The sequence below is a fragment of the Talpa occidentalis genome, unplaced genomic scaffold (genome assembly GCF_014898055.3).
Source record: "Talpa occidentalis isolate TD23 unplaced genomic scaffold, MPIMG_talOcc4v2.1 talOcc4.6, whole genome shotgun sequence".
Classification (NCBI taxonomy): domain Eukaryota; kingdom Metazoa; phylum Chordata; class Mammalia; order Eulipotyphla; family Talpidae; genus Talpa; species Talpa occidentalis.
The window spans coordinates 46291343-46308457 of record NW_023604972.1 but is presented as its reverse complement, the minus strand read 5'-3'; the positions used below and the strand labels follow the sequence as shown (position 1 = coordinate 46308457).

The 17115-nt window shown below is 42.0% G+C and overlaps 1 protein-coding gene across 2 annotated transcripts in view; it reads right to left on the bottom strand.

Annotated features, from left to right (window-relative positions):
- The window catches only part of FRAS1 (Fraser extracellular matrix complex subunit 1), a 445491-nt gene that overhangs the window by 68999 nt on the left and 359377 nt on the right, over positions 1–17115 (bottom strand). For both annotated transcript variants that reach the window (XM_054687966.1, XM_037530712.2), the window contains exons 41-47: positions 16752–16887; positions 13053–13243; positions 11211–11364; positions 9647–9910; positions 6605–6793; positions 5106–5225; positions 4690–4869 (exon numbers count right to left, since the gene is read on the bottom strand). In XM_054687966.1, the coding sequence (XP_054543941.1) occupies positions 4690–4869; positions 5106–5225; positions 6605–6793; positions 9647–9910; positions 11211–11364; positions 13053–13243; positions 16752–16887 (1234 nt within the window). The remainder of the gene's footprint in view (positions 1–4689; positions 4870–5105; positions 5226–6604; positions 6794–9646; positions 9911–11210; positions 11365–13052; positions 13244–16751; positions 16888–17115) is intronic.

Genomic DNA, 17115 nt, shown 5'->3' with positions numbered 1-17115 from the left:
GAGCAGGCAGACTGACGAAATACACTGCTGAGGGGAGCAGAGGGCGGCAGTAGAGGTCTGCGCGCCATGTGGGACGCTCACCCGGCGGCTGGGGATCGAACCAGCGCTGCAGAGGCTGCGGGCAGCTTTGCAACCCAGTGCTCAACCACTGTGCCACTTGGGAGGCCCACATTTCTATTACTTTCAATTTAGCTCTTTAATAAGTGATAACTTTAAAGCTAATAAAGGTAGAAAGTAGGAAAGTAATGGACAATACCTCAATAAGTTAACTGTTAGAAACAAATGATTCCCTGCAAGGTTTCATGACAGCCAAAGGGTTTAGACCTCTTGCCTTTTCTTGGAGGGAACTTACCTTTATGGTAAGTCTTCTGGAGTTTAGTAAATAGAGAATGAAAGGACTTTAAACTTGAGTATGGTAGAGGTCTTGACTTGTATTTTATTATTTAAGACCAAAACAGACTCTCTGTGTCTAAGTAAAGATGTAACTCTCAGATTGGTGGAAGAGTATATAGAGGGAATTCAAAGTTTCAGAAAGGGTCAGAAAATACACTTTCCACTGTGTGATTCAGAGACTGAATGAGTCAAGCTCAAGCACTTCTGAAGCACGTGGGCTGGGACTGAATAGGGGAAGGTGTTGAGAATTGTGCAGTTGGCTCTCTAATGATGGTGTGCTGCCATCAACAAATTCCACTGGGAAGAAAATTTAAATCAACAAAGGGATTCAGATATTTAATTAGATGCCACAGTCTACTGTTTCACAGCAACACTACAGTTGGCCTTTTGGGCAGGACAATGATTTTGTTTGACTTACTTACTTGATGGTGGAATTTAACATTTTTATCTCTGTCCTCTAACCACTTGGTTAGCTACCCTCTCACTGCAATGTGAGTCAGTGTGATAACCCGCTCCCAGGATGACAACCAAACTCTCTAGTCCTTGAGAATCAGAGCTATGCTAGCATGGTTACATTCCAGTATTCCTGAATATTAGCTAAGTAATCAGATTCCCAGCTAAAGTCTACACTTCACACATTCAGCTCTGTGTGTTCTTCCAGTAATACTCCTCAAAAGGAAAGGATGTGGGCTATCCTTGCTTTTGTCCATCGCTGCTGGGTGGGGGATGACAATAACTATAGTAGACACCTTGGATCAGGTGAGGGAGACCCACATTGAAGATCCCTGAGCCACGTCTGACCACCTGAACCACCTGCCTCTGGGCTTTTCTGTGAGTGAAAATAAACTTCCTGTTTAAGGCACTGGATTCTGAAGTCTCTATGTCCTAGTCGCTTAGCTTCTATAACTAATCACATAACTCCTTACTCTAGTTTCTCAAGAAAAAGAGTCCTGGGGATGGGGTGGCGCAAGGGGTTAAGCACCACAAAATGAAGCAATCTGCAGCCTCTGCAGCATGAGTTTGATCCCCGGCAGGCCAGGGAGAAACCCACATGGCGCAGCAGACCTCTCCTGTCTCACCCACTGCTCCCCTCAGCAGTGTATTTCAGTCAGTCTGCCTGTTCTGTTCCCCACTCTGTCTCTGGTGAATCCTCTCACCCCTGCCCTCCCCCTGCCCCGCATCTCTGGCCTGTACCCCAGCTCTTGTATGCGTAAATAAATAAATCTTAAAAAAAAAAAGAAAAAAGAGTCCTTTTGGATCTTAAAAAAGATCACACACTGGGAGTCTCCTTAGAGCAGAGTTCGCAGAGGCACATGCTCCCTGTGTCTCCTTAGGTAAAGAAAGGATGATCCTTGTACCTTCTCTGTCTTTCTAAAGAGAACAATAAGTTATAACTGACTGACCAAGAAAAACAGCATGTGACTAAGCCCACTTCAGAGTTAATCAAGAGGAGGATGTCTGCAGGCTCTGGGTGGCAAATAATTCCAAGAGGCATTTGGTCCCAAAATAGCTCAGTGCCTGCACCACAACAATGGCTTGTCTTCTCAGAAAGAAGAGTCCAGCCACAACTGCATGGCCATCTCACCCACCGAGACAAGGGGGGTGAGATGTTGCCGCTAATTTCTACACTTAACCAGCTGTCTGGGGAAAAGAGGATACGGGATAAACACATTTCTTCTGACTTTAGAAAGAACAAAATCCAGGAAAAATATTCTCGGGGAGACAGGGAATGGGTGAGTTCTGGCTAAAATGCTACAGAAGTGACTCAGAATAGGCTTGGTGGAGGGCAGGAGTGGGGAAGCCTGGCCCCATGAGCAAAGGAGAGGGGCCCCCAAGAGTGATAGGGAGGGGACTGAATCTAGGAATCTGGCCCATTTAGATACTAGAAACAGATGGGTTGAGAAAAGCAGGAGGGTGCAGGAGATGCTAGCAATTATGAAGGCAAGCCTGGTGGAAAGGACAAGTGGAAGAAATATCCTAGGTAAGGGGAGTCTCCCCTCTATTTTGTGAGGGTACTTCCCCAAGAGGAGGGAATAGTATGATCACCTGGGGACTCTCCCTAAGTCACACTGGCCTGGTCTAGGCAACTAGAATTTAAGTCCTGTGAAGGCTGAGACTATGAAAAACAGAAAGGGTGAATTTAGAGCAGACTCACACAGGACTCTCTTTTTTAAAATTCTATTTATTTATTCGTCTACTTATTTATTTTTAATTGAGGAAACACTGGGATACCCCACCAGGCCTATCACCAACTCACCCATCCTCACAAAGGACTCTTTAACATAGTCCGTATCAGAGAAGAGAGAAGGGGCTGGGACTGACCAGCTGAGAGGCAACTGGCACTGTGCAAGAAGTGCAGTCTTTTAAAGTTCTGGACAGTATGGAAGCGGTTGCCCAACACAGTGGCAAAAGCCTGCCCGTTCATCTTTGGAGAGATACAATCAGCAACCCGACAGAATTCTGGCAGAAGCAATTAGCTCATGAATTAGTTATCAAATAGCTCATGCAGCCAAGGTCTTGGGAGTGCTGATCTGCAAACTTTCCCCAGGAACCTCAGGACAAAAGGGTCAGCCACCTGCTTTAATTTGCAGTCACTATTTTGGCCAGTCTGTCTCCACCACCACCCGGCCACCCCCGCCACCCTACCCATTCTCCCTGCGTGCATGCTCAACGTTCCCTCCTCTCCACTCTCACCCTGGACCCAGACATGGTGAGCCACCCTCACCGCCTCTGCCTGCTCACCCTCCATCTCTAAAAAATCATCTCCCACTGTTCTTTGCCTCATTTACTCTGCTGCAGCCATACTGGTCTCCTTGCTGCCTCACAAGCATGATGTGCCTGGCTGATGCTGCCTCAGGGTGTGTGCACTCGCTGATCCCTCTGTATAAGACGCTCTTTCCTTATATGTCCCTCATTTTCTTCAGCTCTCCGCTCAAATGTCATCTTATTATTAAGGAGGTGTCCTCTCCCCCCCTTGCTGCTTGCACTCTGGGAATGTCCTTATTTCTCTCTCTAACATCCATTACTGACATAGGGTAGATATATCTGCTTGCTTGCTTACTGTCTGACTCTGCATTAGAAAGTAGTATTTCCCCTGCTAGGCTATTTCCCTGATGAATGAAGGATCTGTAGTCCAAATTCCAAACAAAATCAACAAAGATCTAAAATCTCCTTCAAGCTGTCACTGTCTCTATGATTATGAAATAAAGACAATTCTACCTTCATATTGTTTATTCATCAACTATCTCTTGCCTTCACATCCATTCAGCTGCCAAGTTCTATAGGCTCCCATGCGAAATTCCTTCTATCCTTCCTTCCTCCCTTCCACCAACTCCTGTTTATCGAATACTTACGAGAGAGCCTACATTGTCACCTGCATTATTCTCATTTAATTCTTCCTACTATTTGTCCCTCTCAGTAAAGCCTCACTACCTCCTATCTGGCCAAATGTGAAACTTTCTAACCACCATCACTGCCTCCTTCTTTCTTTCAATTTATCTTGCTCACTGCCTTTCCCCACTGCCCACTGAATTAAACAGAGATTACTTATTCCAGCTTTGAAGACCCCCCATAAAATCTCCATCTACCCATGAGCCCTGTTTACTATTTTCAGAACATATGCTTTAGCCAACCACTACATGCTGTTCTCATCTCTGCAAATAACGCAATTTCCGTCTGTCTAAACTCTGTCTTCCAAGGGGACTCTTAAATGTCACCATTGTGTACCTTCCCACCTCAAGTAACCTCTCCTACTTTTGAATCCCTGTGACATCAGGTTTACATATAATTTTAAAAACACTTGCCATAACTTTCCTAAGTTATGGTTATCTACAGTTTCCTTATCTCACCAACAGAGAATTCTGGAGGGTGAGGATTGTATTTTTGTATCTCATTCATCTTTTCTTTTTCCCAGCAACAGCTAAACTAGAATCTTTTCTTGACACACATGCTCACTTGTTATTTGTTGCACAGCATATCACACCCTGCCTGGTGCTCAAAGACTTAAGAACAGGGCATAGTGCTTGCCCTAAATGAACTGACAACCTAGTTATGGAGACAGGATTGCTTACATAAAATTCCAATTTTTAAATTTAATTTTCAGCAAGTAACTACTTAGTATCTATTGTGTGTTTTGTATAATGCGAGGCAGTATATAATAGTAAAAAAATTAGTGGTGTGGAAAATAAATATTAATTAAGACAGATTCTAGGTGTACCTGTACACGTGACACAGCTGCCCCCAACACTTACCAGACCCCATCAGTTGGTGTGATAGAGGAAGAGGTGCTAGGCTTACCTGGGGACGCTGCATGTTCTAGGTGGCCCAGCTCAGGCTGTCTGGTGATTCTGTAGGTCAATTCTGCAGGCTCCTTCTCCTGGTCAGTGGCAGAGAGCTGCAGAGTAGTGATTTTCTTCACTGAGTCTTCATCTATAACCAGTCCTTTATTTGTGATGATGACAGGTGGGGATTTGTCTTCTGAAAATATCAGAAATTGTGATTTGAAAAGGGAAGTTTTCTACCTCTTTTCCTCAATTCTAGGATGAGATCAGAAGAGTCCTTATGCATATCCCATAGAAAGGTACCAAGGAGTGAGAGCTTCATACAAGGGGGTGATTTCAGATTTCTACCCAGCAGATTAAAGGGACGGGCTCAAGCCTCAAGGTGAGTACAGTGTAGACTATTTAACCTTTTGAAATCCAAAGACCCCTTACCCAAGACATTGATGGAAAATGACTGGCCAATCAGTTTGTTGCCTTCTTCATCTACTACATCAAATCTAAGAGCAAAGCTCCCACCAGGTTCTCCTTTTCTATGCCTGTATTCTACTTGGTCTGCAAAAAGGACAATACAAATTAAAATTCAATATTAATGCCTTTCCCCCTATTTCTGAAGCAGAATAGTATTCCCACCATGTATCAACTATGACTTTCCTCTTTTGACACTAATTTTTACTTAAAGTTTTCATTCCCTTCCCTTCCCACTATTCATTTTCTCATAATCAAAGAACCCCTCATAATAAAATCATTCCGAGTAGCACTGTTTATGGTTGAGGCTCAGCTTTTGTGAAAGACTCTAAGGAAGCCTCATGAATAACTAGATCAGCTAAATTACCCAAGTGTGAAATGTGTGTGACCCCACCCACATGGTTGGTGTGACCCTGTTATGCGTCCTTATCACAGGGAAGAGGACACAGTGCTGCAGAGCTCCTTTTTTCAATACAGCCTTAAATCATTTTTGGAACATAGGATATAATCAACCCACAAATAAATAAACACAACAAACTCTATACAGATGTAAAGGCATCTAAATGGAGAAGTACAATGTATGCATTTTTGTTAACCACAGCATCACTTCTAAGCACATATCAATGTAAATATAACCAAACATCTGGGAAGAGGTATCTGGTCTCATTTATTAAAAAGAGATAATGAAGCGAGGAATAATTAAGGAATTACAATCCCTTTGCCTATTCCATCCTTTTTTCTAAAGTACAGACAGGTCCATTGGGAATTTAGCTGCTACCAGTTTTAGCTGTCAGTGCATGGCCTTCTATAATGCTTATTTCTGCTTCATAGGTGTGTTTTTACCCATAAATGGAAAGGCACATCATGACTGTGCATTACTCCCTCTCGCTCTCTCACCCCAGTGTGTAACTCTTTTTTTCTCTTTTTTTTACCCCTGAAAGCACCGTACAGTAACTATGTAGCATTTAACATTTATGCTTTTACATTACATCAGCATTTCCTGGAGGAGGGATGAGCTATGTAATCTCCCCCAGGCAGCTCCGATTTATGCCCTTCCATTTTGCTTAGTTCATTAACTTGTGCTCTTTGGGGAGCTGAAAAGACATATAAATTGTTCACCTAAGGCAGGCATAATTTTCACCTTAATCCATCTGAATTCACTTCTTTTTCATTTCTTTCTCTCTCACACACTTTTTAGCATCAAAGCCAGTCAAAATGATTTTTCCTCTATAATGGCTCCAAATTTCATCAAGTGCTATATCAAAGTATGAACACAATTTAGCCAAGAAAGATAGCCTTTTTTAAAAACAAAAAATTGAAGAGACATGAAAGAATAAATGGAGCTAGAACACAGCCATTATTCAAAACCAAGAGTACACTGTTTACTGCCATAGGCTACTAGGCATTTAACTGCATTGTGTGTCTGTGGGTGGAGTCTGGGAAATCTAAGTAGAGAATGGGCTGACCTTGGCTAATGTCAGCCTGGGTGAAACTTCGGATGGGCCCTTTAACAGAGATTTGCTCCAGGTAGCCATGTTTGACCAACTGCAGACGCCCTGCACCTGGATCTTCCGTCACAACGTACATCACCTGACGGTCATCTGAGTCAGTATCTGTCACTTTCAAGTGCTGTTCTGTGATTCGTGCAACAGACCCTGGGAGAGAAAGGGAGAGGGGAGGTCATTCCCATCTTTTCTTTCGAATAGGATGTCAAATGATTTTAGGAAATTGGAGACTAAATTTTCACATATTTCCTGGGTCTCAGTAAGTATCAAGTGCTTGCCCTTCTAGTTTCCAGTTGAGTAAACTTTGATTTCAGCTTCTCAATTTGCTAACCATCCCTTGAGTTCATCGCTGAGCCCTTTTTCTCTTCTGATCCATGTTTACTCTCTTGATGGCCACTCCCCTCTGTAACTACCCAGGCCCCTCAAGGAACTCCTAGTATTACAATCTAAATTACGTACAGATCCATGGTAAAACATGCTGGACCTAATTCATTTTCTGTCTTGAGGATCATCAAATCATAAAGAGTAGCTTTATGGGTCTCCCTGGTGGCACAAGGGGTTAAGCACCGCTCTATGAAGCAATCCACAGCCTCTGCAGCAAGAATTTGATCCCCAGCTGGAGGGAGCAACCCACATGGCGCAGCAGACCTCTCCTGACTCGCCAGCTCCTTCCCTCAACAGTGGACTTTGGTCAATCTGCCTGTTTTGTTCCCTACTCTGTCTCTGGTGAATCCTCTTAGCCCCCGCATCTCTGGCCTGTACCCCAGTTCTTGTATGCATAAATAATCTTAAAAAAAAGAGTAGCTTTATGTAAACTCATAAATCTAGCCATCTCAGATTGAGTAGTTAAAATCAGTATTTCTCAAGACAGAGGATCTGGTGAGGATTTCAGAGCAAGGAGAACTGAGCACTTCATGTTGTAAGTCTGCACGGGAGTGGACATGGAGGCTTGGCACTGGCTACTGGCAAATACATCTTTTCAAGACCTTGCTTCTTGCTTTTCTCTCTAATCATTTTTTCATATGTCATTTCTCACAGTCAATTTAAAAATGACAAATTCTGATAAAGTAGATCCCAGCCATTCATGTATAATACCCCCTGGTGTAGGAGTGGCAACCCCACCATGCCCTAAGCTTCATCCTTGTATGTTTTTGCTGAGTAATGCCAACAAAACTAGAGCCTGACTGCTCATTACCCAGGTGGTTCTCAGCTAGCAACCTTGAGGGAGGAGGTGAAGTTTTCCTCTGGGACAAAGACCACATTTGCTTATCATTTAGTATAACATGGATAGTTCCCAAGCTCAGTGTTCTTCTTCTGCAGCACAACCACTGTCTGTGAAGGCTCCATTTGGGCCCTCTGCATCACCCCCATGGGCCGTGAGGGCAGAGGGAACCCACACATTTGCTACTGCCAATGTAGCCTGCTGTGTTAGAAGTAACAAAGAAATTTGTTGGGGCCTTCCTGGTGGTGCAAGGGGTTAAAGTGCAGCACTATGAAGCTATCCACAGCCACTGCAGAGTTCAATTCCCGGCCAGGGAGCAACCCACATGGTGCAGCAGACCGCTCCTGTCTCGCCCGCTGCTCCCCTCAGCAGTGTATTTCAGTCAGTCTCTTCTGTTCTGCTTCCCACTCTGTCTCCGGTGAATCCTCCCACCCCAACACCTCTGGTCTGTACCCCAGTTCTAGTATTGCATAAATAAATAAATCTTTAAAAAAACAATCAATAAAACAAAGAACTTTATCTGTGGAGAGGAATTCCATGTGTTCTACCAGCACCCATGAAACAGTAACAGGCTAGTTTATTAACCTGTAAATAGGGTGTAGTCAATTATAAGCCCCAATACCTGGGTTCTTTGGGAATCCCCAAACTTCAAATACCATTATATCATATATTATTCACTACAAAATACATGGGAAACTATGAATAGAGAACCCCGGTGGGATGCAGATGCTCTGTGTGCAACAGGCTCAGCCCCTAGTCAAGGAAATTCCACTAACACTGACTCCAGCACTGCTAGCTGTCATGGGTCCTGCATCATTGCTTATGCAAAGGCAAAATGAGGAATGTTCAACCCTAGAATACCATAGCTAATGATTCTCAATGATTGGCATAATCTCTTTTAGTGTATGATGACTTCCAACTGCTTTTTAAACTTTTATAAAAATTAACACCATGTCCTTTTTATATGACATCTTAGCGAGGTTGCCGTGGCAGCTGCTGCTCTTGGCGCATCATGATGCCATTCAACGAAAGCAAGAAGAAAAAAGATGCCAGAAAGTTGACCAGAAAAGACAAAGACCCAGGGGACACAGGTAGGAGCAAAGCCAAAAAGAAGTGGTCCAAAGGCAAAGTTCAGGACAAGCTCAATAAAAATGGAAAACTCTGTAAGGAAGTTCCCAACCATAAGCTGTTGGGTCTGAGAGAAGGAGGTTTATGGTTCTCTGATCTCAGCACCTCCTTACTAAAGGGCTTATTAACTTGCTTTTAAAGCAGAGCTCTCAAGTAATTTATAATAGAAAGACCAAGAGTGAAGATGCCCCAGCTCCTGGTAAGAATTTATGAGTAGTTCCCACCAATTGTACATTCTGAAAAATAAACTTTATTAAATAATAAATTAACATCTTGAAAATCCTGATCAATTTCATTCATTGTTGTTTTCTGTAGGTTGTTCGGGCAGTGGAAATATGCTAGAAAATCTGGGTCTACAAATAGTTTGGATAAATTAAGGTGTTTGAAGGCCCTGGAAATACTACAAACTCTTCTCGATCTTTCTTAAATTCACAGACAGGCTGATTTGACCCAAAGCATTTCAGTGATTCACATATGTCACTCATAACTCTTAGTTTCCCTAAAACAACAGCTCTCCCTAATTCCAGTCTCCCCAATTTCAATACAACCAGTATAAGATCTTCCCACAGAGCTCATGTCGAAGGTAGTACTGTACACTGCCAAGGAAGAGAGAAGGACAGAAGAACCATGGTACTTTTCCATTGCTGTGGTACCTGCTGAGAGCTGTAGGCCTCGGTTTACAGCCAGCTGGGGAGTGTCACCTGGAGGTAGCTCTATGAACACCTCCATCCTCCCTGTGTCTGTGTGGAGGCCATCGGTGAGGGAGAACCAGAACTCATCTGCTGCCACACCAGGACTGCCAGGCACATACCCTACCAGCCCAGCCAGGACATCCTTATAGGTGAAGGAGGAGCCCTGGGCCAAAGTCCTCCCATTCTCCAGAGGCTCAGAAGCAGTTTGCCTCAAGAGCAGATGACCTGAAGAAGTGAAGAAAAACAAACCAACAAAAAATGGTACAATAAATATAGCGCCAAAACATGGTCTGAATTTGTCAACTAATGTGAACCTGTGCAGAATGCCAAGGGCTTCAGAGGCTCGTCATGACATACATACATATGTGACCAACAAGTTAGCATTTTATATATAAGCACAGGGTGCTTTTCTATAGCTTCATCTACAAATAAAGAAGTCCTACTTTTCATGGCTAAAAATCTGTTAAGGAGACAAAGATGGATGTGGCTATACAGCAGCTTAGAAAGCAAATCTCCCTCCATGAATTCAAACTCACTTCATTATCTAAAAATGAAAAGAACACTTTATACTCGCTGCCTTCCTCTTAGGGCATCTGGGATGGGAGGGTGGACTATGTCTTAAATTCCTCTTATATTCTGAAAGACACTAAACATCACTGGGTTGAAACACAGTTTTCTATGTTCAAGGTCATGTGGGCCACATAGGACAGTTAAAGTGTGCTAATAAATAAATTGCAAGTGCGGAGGGTGAGTAAGGAAGGCATTTGCATATAGGGAGGTGTGATGTACTCCTAGAAGTACATAATTATGGAAATAACTGGCAAATCAATAAAATTTGAGAAAAGGAAAAATAAGTACAAGTAAATACAATGACCAGTAGTTCCTCTATTAACCTCTGTCAAAGCAACAGTTTCATCCTTAAAAGACCAAGGAGTAATTACAATGGACTGAGATGCCACCTGGGAGATGAAAGTTCCAGAACTTTAATACCAGGGAGATAGCATTTAGAAAAGAAGTAGGTAGATTGCCATAGTGGTTTTTTTGTTTTGTTTTGTTTGTTTGTTTTAACCTCTGGTTTAATCAGAAAAGTACTTTGCAAAATGAGCAAGTTCATAAAGATATCTAGCAAACATTTAACCTGAGGTGAATATATTTTGCAATTAATAACAAGGCTGCTATACTCTTACTTGTGTGGGATGGCCCAGGATTATCAAGCAATAAGGCCTATTCCGAGAAAAGGATATGCAACTCTGAAACTTGTTTTGCCTGAGGTTACATAGGAAAACAAGAAAACAGCTGAAATTGAATTTTAGACACCAATTACCTAGAATTCAGACTTCGAGAGCAACCAGTGTCTACTGTGACCCCAAAGAATATTAGCTAGCTGTGAATTTGATTATACTTTGAGCAAAGGATGTACTGTATGCAGGCAAGGCAGAGGAATAATCAACTGAAATCTATGTGTTTATTCTAATAAGCATCGGCCACCTCAATTAAGAAGCTTTCCATAGCAGTTGTGCCCTACCGTGGGAAGGTTTTTTGGTCAATACAAAAATCAGCTCATTATCTGGAGTATCCAGGTCTTGCAGGCTCAAAGAAGAATTGCTTATCATTACTCCTGAGCTTAGCTGCACTCTGAGGGGCTTCAAGGTCATCCTGGGAGGCTCATCGTTCTTCCTCTGTTTAAAACAAAAATAATAGATCACACACAGATATTGGGTTGAGAAGAAAGAAAATGTACATTATTCAGAGAAAGTAACATGGCCACATCATTGAAATAGCATTTAATAAGTCATCATTTTTCATTCCTAATCAAAACCATTACTCTGAAATGAGATCAAGTCACACAAACAAAACGTCTCCTTCAAAAGCAGCAGACAAGCATTCTACAGCGATCTCAGATATATTCCAGTAGTATAATGGTCATATTTCTCTGAGTAAAAATATGGACATGCTGTTAGACAAACACAAATATATTCTGGGAATAAAAGAACATGTTATTTGAAATCCAACCTGTCTTAGAATACTATACAGACACTTAAAGAAGGTAACCTATCTCCTAAGTGTGAGTTTCTAAGTCTGTGCTCCAGCCCCCTCCATCCCTGCCCCTGAAGGATGCTGAGGACACCATGCATGGTATTTGCCTGAGACAGAGGGTATTTCATTCGGAATTGTATCTTTTCTCTCATTTTGTCCTTGGGGTAGTAGAGAAGACCTATGTACTTGCACAAATGAGAATAAATAGAGCATCAAGGAACGTGTCCTATGATGTGATTTTTTAAAATTTATTTATATATATCTTATATCACCATTCATTTTGGTACAATGTTTGATTCTCCTCTCAGGTGCAATCCCCATAAAATTCCCACCACCAAGTCACCGGTGAACCAACACAATAGTCTCTTGTGCTCTTCCCATCCCTGTTTTGATTCTTCTCTTCCCCGTCCCCTGCTAAATGTCTCTGATTTATAGTTTGCCACCTAGTTTTGTCTTTTTTCCCCCCTGATCCCTTGTTTGGTTGCCTTATATACCTCCTATAAGTGACACTATCCAATATTTGTATTTTTCTTTCTGACTTATTTCACTGAGCATGATCCCTTCCAATTCCATCCACGTTGCTGCAAATGGCATGAGTTTATATTTTTTGATTGCTGAATACTAGTCCATTGTGTGTATATATATCACATATGATGTTACCTTTTAATGAATAAATGTTTTAAAAATATAAGCCAGGGGGCCTCCCTGGTGGCGCAAGGGGTTAAGTCTCAGCACTATGAAGCTATGGGCAGCCACTGCAGCATGAGTGCAATCCCCGGCCAGGGTGTTAACCCATATGGTGCAACACATCTCTCCTGTCTCGCCCACTGCTCCCCTCAGCAGTGTATTTCAGTCAATCCGCCTGTTCTGCTCCCCACTCTGTCTCTGGTGAATCCTCTCACCCCCTGCACCTCTGGCCTTCACCCCAGTTCTTCTATGGAAAAATAAATAAAAAAATAAAATCTTAAAAAAAACTTGTTATTAAAAAAAAGGCAGAATGCATACAGAACCACTTGTAATTATTTCAAAGAAAAATAGACATGTTAATTTTTGTCTAAATCTGAGACTGTCAAGGTTTTTCTGCTTGATGTTCACAAATTGTTTTCACACAGAAGGAATAAATTTTTCTCTGAAATGGAATTTCAGATTTTCAAGGCAGATCATCCCCAAATGTCAGTCTTAATTCTCTAAGTTTCCTAAGGGTCGGGATTATATTATTTTATTGACCTCTAAAATAGAAGGTCAAATCCAGTCTGAGTTCATATAAAGCTCTCTAATGGTGACATATTGTAGTCAAAGGTCCAATTTTTCAAACTTCCAAAGTCTTTACCTCAATGGTGATATTGATGCTGTGGATTTCGGAACGACTGTTTCCATCACTTACATAAAAACTGAAAATATCATGGGTTGGCTCAATGCTTTCATGAACACTCTGAAAGTAGTAAATGTAGTTTTCCAAAACATCTTGAATAGGGAATGATGCCTCTCGGTCACTGATAGTTCCGGGGCCGAAACGATCACCTGCAGTGACATCACGAGACAACTTTACCACGATTTATCAATTCCTGCTTACTAGGCAGAACTAGAAAACATGACAGCATTATCAGCAAAAGATGAAAATATGTTTGAGGATCGAAGTGAGTAAGTGGAACAAGTACAAGACCATGGATCAGAAGACTTAGGGATTGAATCCCAGTTTCCCCACCATTTTTCACCTATGAATTGATACACCTGCCCTGCTGTTTCCATTGAGAATCAAATGAGGTAATAGGTATCAAAGCACCCAGAATGTTATTATTTTGTATCGCACAGAATCAGTAGTTATTTTGTCAGAAACAATTCTTGTTAAGTCAAGTCTTAAGGCAGGATATGATACAAAAGCAAAGGTTCTACTTTGAGCATCAGTCAACTTTATAACCATATCCTGTGGGCCTCCCCTGGTGGTGGTTGAGCGCTGGGCAGCCTCTGCAGTGCCAGTTCGTTCCCCCAATGATGGCGAGGGTCCCACAAAAACAAACAAACAAACAAACAAACAAACAAACAAACAAAAAAACCATATCCTGTAAGAAAACCCTTTTCTTCTACATAAATAAAGGTTTATAAATATATACCTTTTTATCTAAGAAACTTATATCTCCTTAAACATGTTTTCATTTTCCATCCCAGTTCCTTAAGAACACTTCTGCATGGGTCAGATGGAACACCTGGGCTCCTGGGATGCAGGTGCCATTCAGGTACTGAGATGTTCAGGTACCATTTATAGTTCCATAGAAAGTGCTAGCCCTGGCTGACACAAACACATCTCATCCAACCCCACACATTGGAAAAGGCAAGGCGAAGAGTAAGCAACATCTAAATGATGGATAAATGATGAACAACTTGTCTCTTACTTTGTTCTAATCTGAGTCCCACTGATTGATTTTAAATTGCTACCACACTATTCTTCTAAAGAAAGAAAAGAGAAACACCTGTGCCTTCAAAAATACCCTGAATATATATCAATAAAACTGAAGAGAGAGGATCTAAAAGCAACAGGTCTTTCTCTTCCATGGTCCTTTGCAAAGATCAGGCCATAAGTTACAAGGCCATTCATTTCCTGAATTGTAGGTAGTATTGTTTTTTCTGATCTTCCAACAGAAAGATTAAGAGTAAAATATTTATTTATAATTTGTTTGAAATAAAAACTCAAGTATTTTCTCTTCAATATCGTGCATTTCTTAAATTTTACCCCTCAGGTTTCATTCCTCTTGACACCAGAAACAGAGTGATCTAAGTTACTAGAGTGATCTAAATTCCCAGATAATTCCCAGAGTATATAGTTGAGGTTTCCAAAAGGAATTGCCGTAATCCCTTCTAATTTTTATTTTTCTCTTTCCATTGATCACAATAAATATAAGAAATATGACTTCTTTATTTTAGTTAGAAATAGCCGAAGTACATGATGCTTAAAATTATACTCACATATAATAATGCCTTCTTTCCTGCCATTTGAAAATAAACTATTCAACAAATCAGTCACCAATCCTTCCCAATTTTAAAACCGCACCTTCTATTTTTCCATTCTTATTAATATGATTTTTTTGCCTTCTTAAACAGTATATGCTATAGAAAAATTAAATAGTTTTTGGTGCTTACAGACCATCATTCAGAGCATCTATTACTGCATTGGGCTGGAACCCAGTCGTGCCTTAGAGGTGGGTCCTGACTTGTTTGTGCTGTCACATTTCATACCTAACAATATAATTTATTCTGTTTCTTCCCTTATAGCTGGTAAGAAGTTAAAACTTTAACAATTTTTAGAAAGCTGTTCTCTGATCTCCTGGATTCTGAATCTAGGTAGCTAGTTTCATATATACAAAATAAACTTGGTTCAGAACAGAGACTAAAGAGCTTCTACCCTGGAGCAAAAGGTGAGATCCTTACTTGATGTGCTTTTTTTAATCTCACAATTATCTGTGCCTGTTGAATGTATTTTTCTTATTTCTAGTTCATAGGAATGCTGTAGAGGACTGGTTTTCCAGATGTGATCCTTGGACTGACAGAAATGGCCAGTGTCAAATGCAAATGCAGAAGTCTCCCCAACTTCCTCAAGCAGGAACTCTGGGGTGCTGCCTAGGGAAGTGTTTTCACAAGCTTGGAGGTTAATTTTATGCATATGTACAGTCTGAGAACCACTTTTTAGAGAGACTGAGGTTTGTCAGAAAATTTGACTTCTGGACCAGGGAAATAGGCGCCTAGATGCATTCTCGGTTAACATAGCCCCATGTTAGGAAGGCTTACTAAGACCACATGGAGAGTAGAGAAGGCCATGCGAAAGATCTCCTTATTTCCTACTTTTGCCCTTGCTCCTCTCTCTCTGCCCAGAAACTCCCACCAACCCTTCAAGTTCCAACTCAAATGTCACTTCCTCAGACTTCCCCCTTTCCTGGGCAAAAGTGTTTTGTCCTATGTACTTTCCCTGTCTTGGAATTTTACTTATTGTAATTTATCAGTCTTGATATCTGTCTTCCATTCCAAGCAGGGGAAGTGTCATATTCGTCTTTACATCCAATGTGTCCAACATAAACATTTGTTGAGATAAATCGAATTTAGCAATCAACGCATCTCAGCGTTAACACCGAGGAAGACCCACAAGACGAGGAAAAGACAATTTTTGACAAGGAATCATGACCACTGCTAAATGAGTTTCCCATAATGGGGCCCAAATCCCAGGCACCATGCTGCCACAGACACTGTCAGTCACTGGCCTCTCAGTGGGAGGTGGGAGCTGCATGCCAATTAGAACAAACTTTGGCACTCAGAAATCTCACTGCAGAGGCAGCAGCACAGCAGCCTGCCAGGAACTGTCTCAACTGCCAGTCACCGTGGTCTCAGGGGGCCTGTGGACGATACACACCTTCTCGCTTCTCTTTCTCTGTGATAACCACCAAGGGCAGCGGGTCCAGGCAGATGGTGGAGGGGGAGGGATGTCGAAGAGAGGGCCACAGACAGACAAGCATGCATTTCAATTCATGTCATATCCTGAGAAGGAGCTGAGACATAAGCCGTGCTACAGCTAAACTGCAGCTGCCCCCCAGTGAAAGGACGAGCATTCTTATTGCCTTGACACTCAATCCTGAGGGCAATCCACAGCTCCTCCTGCCCTGGCAGGCACTCCAAATCCCCTTACCTTGTCCTATTTTTTTCCACAGCAATAACTTCCCTCCTAACAGCTTACATAAGTTTCTCATTAATTAGGTTTCTTACCTGTCTCTCCCAATCAGGCTCAAAAGCACCATGTAGGTAGGGGGTTCTGTTGGTTCTGTTTACTGATAAGGTCCTAGTACTTAAAAAATTGTTGAGTATGCAGAAAATGCTTAGTAAATTTTAGTTCAGTGAATGTTACTTTCCCTCCTGCCATTGCTTTGAAATGCTTCCACTCTTTGAGAGTTTTCCATCTCCAGATTGAATTCATGGCAGTTCCCTCCCTCCCCTCTCTGGAGCTACATTCCTGTCTGGAATAATTCTCTAGCAAAGCTGCTATGGGTACCTGTGCCTGTGTTCTCGATGCAGCCGTATTTGGGCAGAGCACTGAGTTTAATGACAGCATCTTCCTGGAGGTTGTCATGATCATCAGCAGCAAAGAAATGGTGAAATGAGAGAGGGGCTCTCCCTCCCTCATCAACCTGAGAAAGAAAAGAATGGAGAGAGTCCTTGGGCGGTTGCACATAACAGCAGTAAAAAGAACTGAATTGGAAAGTGCCGCCTGGGTGACCTTCCCGCACCAATTCTACTTCTTGAAGGAGGCAGATCCTCTCCAGATGGAATGAGGAATGTGCAAGCTGCTGAAACCAAGCAATCTTTCAGCACCTCTCAGAGCTACACTCAGACTCGGTAACTCCCTTCAAAGTTGT